The sequence below is a fragment of the Anoplopoma fimbria genome, chromosome 8, assembly GCF_027596085.1.
Source record: "Anoplopoma fimbria isolate UVic2021 breed Golden Eagle Sablefish chromosome 8, Afim_UVic_2022, whole genome shotgun sequence".
NCBI lineage: Eukaryota > Metazoa > Chordata > Actinopteri > Perciformes > Anoplopomatidae > Anoplopoma > Anoplopoma fimbria.
This window is the reverse complement of record NC_072456.1, coordinates 19,496,585-19,505,452: the sequence shown is the minus strand read 5'-3', so window position 1 is coordinate 19,505,452 and position 8,868 is coordinate 19,496,585. Positions and strand designations below refer to the sequence as shown.

The window sequence follows — 8,868 nt, the reverse complement described above, 5'->3', positions numbered from 1 at the left end:
CAACCAGCTAAATAATGTGATGGGCTTTAAAGAAACACAACTCTGATAAATCATGTCTTTGTGTCTTCATTTTATTTTATATCCTGGTGCAGAATTGACATAAAAAAAAATCAGTAATAAAAGCATGTGTATATAGTTCTAGCCTTTTTTTTGTGCAACTGGGTTCGCTTTTTTTTTTAGTTCACCTTTCCCAGCTTCATTGTGATTTATTTTGGAATCTATAAATATCTTTTTTTCAGTTTCAGGTTGTTTTATTGATCAGATTCAGGAATGTCATCCAAACATATAAAATTATTTTTGAAAATTACACAAGTGAGTTTAGTTTTTTGTTGTTTTTTTCTCTCTCTCTCTCTCTCTCTCTCTCTCTCGGACCTTTTGACTACAAGCCAGACAATCCTATTATGTACAGCAGCCTGCAGCCAAAACACATCACAGATTTTTCGCCAAAAACATTCAACACTTGTGGCTAAACAAACACAATGCAACGTGTCTGCATGCGGTCAGTCCAGCAGCCCTCACTGCTTCTCCGGCGTGTTGTTGACCAAAGGCCCGTACAGGCCGCTGGAATAGCCTTGCTCCTTGTGTAACATTGTCCTGTCCCTGATCAGGTCGCTGAAGGCATAGTCCATCGGGGGTCTGAAGCCCAGGGTGGGCATCAACCCGGCGGTGGAGTAAGGCGTCATGAAGGCCAGTCCCCGGCTGTGCGCAGAGTAGGCCAGCCGCAGCGGGTTCAGGCCCAGGTGGGTGCCCAGAGGGTAGGCGCTGGGGTCGCCGAAGTGCGGGGAGTTCGGCTGGAGGGGAGAGAAGGCCGAGCGGTTGCTGAGCGTCATGGCTCCGGGCAGCATGGGCCTGGTCGGTGCGGTGGTGGAGGCGGAGGAGTGGGGAGGCTGCTGCTGCACCCTCTCGGCCGTCCATGTCTCCTCCGCCCCGGCCTTGTTGGAGCCCTGCGCGCCGCTGTTGTTGAGGATCTGCTCGATGGCCTGCACCACGTCCTTACCGCAGCCCTGCAGGACGAGCTCCAGGACGCTGCGCTTGTGGCTGGGGAACACCCGGGTCAGGATGTCGATGGCGTTCATGTGCCGGGAGGCCGCGGAGGACGGGGAGGGCTCCTGCTCGTCCTTGTCGGTCTCAGAGCCGGAATCGGAGCCGATGGAGCTGACGGAGCGAGGAGTTTCCCCTCCGTCTTTCAGAGGCTTGGAGACCGGAGAGCTGATGAAGGACTCGCTGTCTCCGTTCTCGGAGCCCGAGCCTCCGTGGCGGCCGTCGGGGGAAGAGATGCCCGGGGCCGAGTCGCTCTCGGTGGACGCGGACTTCCCCGCAGTCTGCTGAGAGGAGGCGGATACGGACATGTGGCTCTTTTGAAACAGCTCGTACTTGTGGATGCTTGAATCTGTTGACACAAATAGAACAACACGGTTATTTAGATGATGGGGGGGGCATATGTCAACTGTTAACAGTAAGAAGAGTCAACTTGATAGAGCTGAATGAAACTCAGGACATACAAACTGAATGACTCTCAGTCTGAACATCTGCCTGTTAAACACAAACCTCAGTGCACACTGCATCAGGCCAGCCTCGACGTTAAATACATGACAGATGAGGCACCAATTTTTTAAAAAAAAAAAAAAGCCTGTGCCAAACAAAAGTTCAATATCTTCTTTTCAGGTGTCATGACATTCATATTGCAAACTCAACAAAATAGACTATCACAGTTAAATATGAATGGACGGAATAATCAACAATATTGAGGCCTTTATGAAAGCTACTTATTGAGAAATACCAATTCCTACTTCACTTATTTTCCCTTTTCTTTAGCCTGTGTTTTAAGGTGTTTTTAACACAATAATAACGAAGATCTGCACTTCTTATTCTACATGCTAAAGGCTGCTGCTGCTCCTCACCTGAGTTGCTCTCGCTGACGGAGGTGAACACCTCGTAGTTTTGTCGCGGTGGGATGATGCCGTTGGCGGCGGCCAGCGCGAGCCCCTCCGCGGTCCCGTACAGCAGCTGCAGCTCTCGCGCCTCGTTCTCCTCCTGCGCCTGTTGCCGCCGCAGCGCCACCTGCGCCGCCATCACCCGCTGCCTCTCGGCGATCAGCGTGCACTTGGCGCACATGCAGTCCTTCCAGCGGCAGTAGCGCTTGTGGCCCTTCAGCGCGGACACCACGCCGTGGTTCCTGCAGCGGGCACACTTCGGGGTGCGCGGGTATTTGTCCGCGGCGCGCAGGATGAGCTGAGGGCCGCGCATGAGGGTCCCGGCCATGGACACCGGGATGGAGGCGGCTGCTGCTGCTGCTGCTGCGGCGGCCGCTGCTGCTGCCGTGCCGTGGTGGACTTGAGAGGCGGAGGAGACTGTGGGGAGCTCCTGTCTCAGATCCATGGCCCGTGTTCCTCACTGGTGGGACTGAACTAACAAGAAAAAACGACTTTCTTCTGAACGATCTGTTTGATTTATACTAGCAGTGAGCTCAGCGGGTCATATCTGGGTGGTGAAGGCAAAGATTGTCGAGTGCAAAACAAAAAAAAAAAAAAAGAAAATCTATGATGGAAAGTCTAATGTTAACTGCTCGAGGAGTCTGCAGAAGAAGCTGGGATACTAAGATAGTGTCGAGTTTAAATCCGAAAGGAGCAGGAGCCGAGAGGAGCGGTCGTTCCTCCCCGGGAGAAAGTTCACACTGTCCAGGAGGAGCGAGGTTGCTACTCGTCGCAGCCTGAGACACTAACTTCCTCCAGAGATCGTCAGTGGATACAGATCCCTCTCTCCCCTCTCTATTGTTGCTCCTACGTTTTCATTAGACAAATTTGACAACAATGTGGCGCCTGTCATTGGCCAAAGGGGGAAGGAGCAATCTGATTGGCTTGCCTCTTTTTTTTCAACTGTGTCCACCTGAGTTCTTATTCCAAATATCAAGTGTTAAGAATCTGAAGGGAGTTCCCGGAAAGCTAAAATCGATGCTGTGTATATCCACAACAAAAAAAAAGAAGAATTTTATAGATTTCAAAACAATAAGCTCTATTATTCCATTTATTCAGCTTTATCATGGGCCGATATGCTGCCAAACAGGACACTAGAAAAAATAATAATAATAATAGCCCTGAAATGAGGGGAAAATGCTCATCTCTTCCAGAAACTTTCCGTTTATTTCTCGAGAAACATACTTTATCATTTGACGACATGATTGTGAGAGAAATCTCTACTGTACAAGATGTGTTTATCCAACTAATCATTACAGACAGGAAAAATATTCCGCAAAAATTAAGATGATGCGTGACTGTAATCTCATCAACCCGGAAGGTAAGTATCATTTATTTTATTGATTCAAGAAGAGGCGAAATTTGATCGGTCAGGAAAAAGTCTGTTTGTGAAGATCTCTCTGCAGGCAGTGATCCACCGGTAACCTGCACGGTTCATTTGGCTTCAGGAACAAGTGCGGAGTGTTAAACACTGTGCAAATGAAAACCTCGGCTCGTGGTGGCTACACTATAGACTACATGTAACGAAATCGATTTGAAATTTTAATTTATATCATTTTTGCATAATTAAGTCTATTGATGAGGAAAAAAAAAATCTGCTTCTTTTAACATGATTTTTTAGATGACTCTATGATGTTTGGATGTATTTTTTTTGATATAGCCTAAATAAAATCATAGCCTTTGTCTGGAAGTTGTATGTCACTGATTAAATGAGCATCAAACCACAGGTGTGTCGTTATTTCGTTTCTCAAATGTAACGTTACAATGGCTCTAATTAATCTGAACCTTAATAACGAATTAGTCGCTTTTATGCATTTGCAAGAATGTTTAAAAAACAAATATGTATTTTGTAAAATTGTTTGATTTCCTGCCGTGGGCCGTGTCCCACAATACATGTCTTGCGTTTAATAAATGAATTTGCTCCGCTTTCACGCATGATTGTACACGTGTAATTATTTAATTAATTTCAGAAATAAAACAAAAAAAGGATTTAGCCTTTTTAATTGTCAAATGATTCCTTTACCAAAATATGATTTTAATTTACCTGCGGAATCGGTTATGTTAGTGAGATTATAGCCTATACTGTATTTTTTAAGCTTACATTTTATCATTATTTATTTTTAGTTAAACAAAGTAACGTCACGCAGCACATACAATTTTTTTCAAATTAGAAATTGAAATATAGTATTGTAAAAAATAATAATAATATCGTTATAATAATTTTGTTTTTGTTGTTATTATTATTAAAACTATTTGTTTTATTGTTGTCATTAAAATTAACAACAAAAAAAGGTTAAGTCTACCAGGTTATAATTCATTTCTCTACTCTGACATAATATAATAATTAAAACAATGTGTCCTACTCCTTATTTATAATAAAGGCTAGCTGTATACGGCTTAAACAACAAAACAAAGAGAGGTGGCTGTATGCACAGTTCTCCAATTGCAATTTTTATTTAATTCATTTTTTTTCTAACTTGATAAGCGTGAAAGAAAAATAATTGGATTTACAAATGGTTTTCCTCAGCCTTCACGAAACGTTGTTTTTACTGGGTGTTGTCTCGTGACGGTCATAACGATAATACTCTCGTGCTTCCGCAGATTTAAGAAGTCCACCACGCGCACAGCTACAAAAGGGCAGCTCGCGCGGACCACCTGCTTCCTCACCTGTTCACTCAGCAGATGAAGCATGCAGGTATTTGAATTCAGATTAAAAAGTTATAGATGGTTTTTTTGTTTTTTCTCCTTCTTTTAAATCAACAATTGTCGGTCCCTTGGAGGACGACAACAACAACTGTCTTAGCCGAGAACAACAACCTGAAGGCGGATGAAGAGAGACGTGTCTGCCCGGTGCTCGGCCCTGCCTCCCTCTCCTCCCAGCCTCACTGTTGACTTCCTCAATCACTGTAAGCAAATGCCATCTGTTTCCCCTCGCCGCTGTCATCTGCACCTTAATTACCCAGCCAACAGGCTAATAGAGACGATATTAAAACTACATCTTTTTGACATTCAAAGTAATTATTATCTGCGGATCGGCCGTCCTGCGTGGAGGAGTGATAGTTGCGAACTGCAGAGAGAGAAAGGCCCCGGCGCTCATTGGAGGGAGGAGAGCTTAAAGGCTCAGGACAAGTAATATAAAAAATAATAATAATAATAATAATAATAAATAAAAGCAGCCTGCTCTGCTCATTAGTCTACAGAAGAGGACAGACAAATAACTGGAAGTTCCTGAAACTTGTGGAGATTGATCAGCTCTTATCATCAAGTGTCTCTTGTTAATAAAAGTGGATTTGAAGTGATAATTAGGCTGCTTGGTTTGTGTTATTTGGGCCACATTTATCCGTATGGAGCACTACGATCACACGTGGATTCCTCCTGGAGGGGAGTGCGCTGACATGATGCTTATCATTATCACTGATGTTTCTCGTTGTAGTTTGGCTGAGCAGAACGGAAAAGTTCATTTTTTTGGGAGAAATATGCATTACGATGGGGATTATGTTCGCTATTATTCCCCCAACCGGCCCAATTAAAAATGCCCCCCCGCGCAATTAAAAGTGACTGTGAGCACTTTAAGAAAACCCCACATTCTTTTACCCACTTCATTAGGCCGATGCATCGGGGGGAAGAAACCCGTGCGACGCTTTCATTTCTTTCAGGAAGGCCACAGACGAGTGGGTTTTTAACACCCTTTTAAGATCACAACAAAGGCCATGCTTGACCCAACATATGTAGCAGCATGTTTCCGCTGGCCCTGCACCCCCGGCGCGGCTTTCTAGCGGCCTCTCTCCTCTGCCGCTGCCCCGCTGCCCCGCTGCCCCGCCCTGCAGCCCGGCCGGGCCCGGATCCCCTCCCGCGCTCTCCCGCCGCAGCAGCCGGCTCTGTCGCACAGAGGCAGAGGTTAGAGTAGCAGTTAGACAAGAGGGAGGAAGAGAAAAGAAACGCACGGGGTGGGGTGGGGTTTTCTTTTTTTTTTTTTTTTCTTAACAGAAGTATTTACACGCTTGACGGGCACACGGTGAAGGCCCCGGGTTCACAGACCAGAGGCGGGTAACCTGCCACTTCACACCGGCTCCACTGCGCGGGGAGACGGAGCCGGCTCCAGAGAGGCTCCAGAGCAGGCTCCAGAGTCAGGCTCCAGAGTCAGGCTCCAGACTCAGGCTCCAGGCTCCAGAGTCCTCCAGGCTCCAGAGGCAGGCTCCAGAGTCAGGCTCCAGAGTCAGGCTCCAGGCTCAGAGTCAGGCTCCAGAGTCAGGCTCCAGAGTCAGGCTCCAGAGTCAGGCTCCAGACTCAGGCTCCAGAGAGTCAGGCTCCAGAGTCAGGCTCCAGAGTCAGGCTCCAGAGTCAGGCTCCAGAGTCAGGCTCCAGACTCAGGCTCCAGACTCAGGCTCCAGAGTCAGGCTCCAGAGTCAGGCTCCAGAGGCAGGCTCCAGAGTCAGGCTCCAGAGTCAGGCTCCAGACTCAGGCTCCAGAGTCAGGCTCCAGACTCAGGCTCCAGAGTCAGGCTCCAGACTCAGGCTCCAGAGTCAGGCTCCAGACTCCAGAGTCAGGCTCCAGAGTCAGGCTCCAGAGTCAGGCTCCAGAGTCAGGCTCCAGAGTCAGGCTCCAGAGTCAGGCTCCAGAGTCAGGCTCCAGAGTCAGGCTCCAGACTCAGGCTCCAGAGTCAGGCTCCAGAGTCAGAGGAGCAGTGGACACATGGAGTTTATCACTCTCTATCCACGCTGTCACACAACACTGACATGTGTTCAAGCTTGACTATAGTGCTGGTGTTTTTTTTTATATCGGGATATGATGGCCTGCATTGTGTTCTTTTTGCACCACAGAATCTCATACATGAGGTATGAAATTCATTATCAACATTTTAATTGTGCCTTGAGAAGAACTGGTGGGGGGGGGGGGTATTCAGGATCATTTACTTCAGTAGCAGGAAATTAACATTCTCCAGTATTCAATATTTAAGTAAAATTACAAAAGCAGTATCAGCAAAACATCAAGAGTGCACATTCTGCATATAATAATTGTGAGATTATATTATATATTATATTAACCTATTTTAATACTATTCATTGTTTTAGGATGAGGTGGAGCTCATTTTGACTTTGTTGGCTATAGTTTGATCTGGAACAATCCATCATGTTCTATAAACTCCTGCCATAGTGGAGTAAAAAAACAAAAAAAAAAAAACTAGCATGGATATATTGATGTGCACTTGAGCCCAGCACTTGAGTAAATGTACTTATTCACAACTTAAAAGATTATCTAGAGTGTGATTGGAGCCTTGCAGTCCAGGCGTTCAGAAGTCACAAAAAGAAACAGCCATATAATCTAAATGACAGCAGGACTGGCTGAGGCCATGTGCTGCAAACACTCCAGCTGAAGAGGCAGAGAGAGAGAGCTCTCTCTTCAGCCGCTAGAATAACACTTATCTGTAAATGGGGGATAACCCCTCCACGGCTATATGAATATTTCAAAGATTTCAAGGGTCGCTCTTTGCCAAAGCTGTTGGCCGGCACTCAGGCAACCCCTCTCTCTCTCTCTCTCTCTCACACACACACACACACACACACACACACACACACACACACACACACACACACACACACACACACACACACACACACACACACACACACACACACACACACACACACACACACACACACACACACACACACACAACACACACACACACACACACACACACAAAAAAAAAAAAAAAAAAAATCCGTTTTTATGGCCCCAAGGTAGGTTGGCATGGATTATCTTTGTTTAGTGAATGGGCTACAAGTGTTCATCAACAAGGCGAGATTATTGGGCTCCCTTCTGCAAGCCCTATAGTGGCATATAACTCTAGTGTGTGTGTGTGTGTGTGTGTGTGTGTGTGTGTGTGTGTGTGTGTGTGTGTGTGTGTGTGTGTGTGTGTGTGTGTGAGAGAGAGAGAGAGAAAAAAAAGACAGAGACAGACCTACACACTGCAGCCAATTAAAATGCACTCTCCCCTGCTCTATCCCTCCACATCTGCCTCCTTTTCTCCACCAGCGAATGGCGCAGAAAAGAAGGAAGCTCATGAATAGGCGCTCATTGAGATCACAGATGGAGTATGGCTTTCTTTTTGCTAGAAATTTGAGAAACACCATTGTCCCCAATCAAAACTCAATGTGTTCGCCTACAATGGTGCCGGCTTTGAGCTCCGCCGCTTCAATTGGCCTTGTTTTTGAAACTTGAAGTGTTCAGCACAAAGACTTGGCCCTCCTAGATGTCACGACCGCTTCGCTTCAGTGTGTGTGTGTGTGTGTGTGTGTGTGTGTGTGTGTGTGTGTGTGTGTGTGTGTGTGTGACTGTGTGTGCTCAGTAAAAAAAAAAAAAAAAAACACAATTAATATGAAGCTGTAATTACTCCCCTTCACGCCACTGCACCCATTCAGGACCCCACTGGCCCATTTATTGCTTTATCCCATGCGGCTGATAATCCGAATGCCACAGGTTTTTATAAAACCTCTGCAGCCTGGTGAGGAGACAGATCTGGAGGTGCGCATATAAAACATATATATAAAAAAAAAAAAAAAAAAAAATGTTGTACAGTGGGCTGCATTGATGACACGTTTAAAAAGGCAAGGAAGTTAAATACTGATTAAATAAGAAATTACGACCGTTTAATTGTTGTAACTTGTTAATAGTTGCGGATTTATTAGCGCATTAATATTTAGATTTGGGAATAGACTTTAGGGCTCACAGCTGTGCGGGCATGTTGGTGTAATTATCTACCATATTTATGAATTTAAATAAGCCTTTATCAAATACCTTAATTTATATAAAATGATATATATATTTAAAAAGTCTGCTTTCTTTATTTTCAAATTCGGAAGCGAACAATTAAATCAATACAATTATTATTTAG

General features: G+C 45.4%; 1 protein-coding gene across 1 annotated transcript; it reads right to left on the bottom strand.

The window, feature by feature from the left end:
* Positions 1-344: 344 nt before the first annotated feature.
* Positions 345-2,759, bottom strand: dmrta2 (DMRT-like family A2). The gene is made up of 2 exons (XM_054602817.1): positions 1,902-2,759; positions 345-1,390 (listed from the first exon to the last, which is right to left on the bottom strand). The coding sequence occupies exons 1-2, from the start codon at positions 2,377-2,379 to the stop codon at positions 516-518; spliced, it is 1,353 nt and encodes a 450-aa protein (XP_054458792.1). The 5' UTR covers positions 2,380-2,759; the 3' UTR covers positions 345-515.
* Between the last annotated feature and the right edge of the window lie 6,109 nt (positions 2,760-8,868).

Excerpts from the sequence above, each read along its gene's own strand:
- dmrta2 (XM_054602817.1), bottom strand. The coding sequence starts at position 2,379 with ATGGATCTGAGACAGGAGCTCCCCACAGTCTCCTCCGCCTCTCAAGTC. Across the intron at positions 1,391-1,901 it reads CGTCAGCGAGAGCAACTCAG|ATTCAAGCATCCACAAGTAC; the intron begins GTGAGGAGCAGC and ends TTGTGTCAACAG.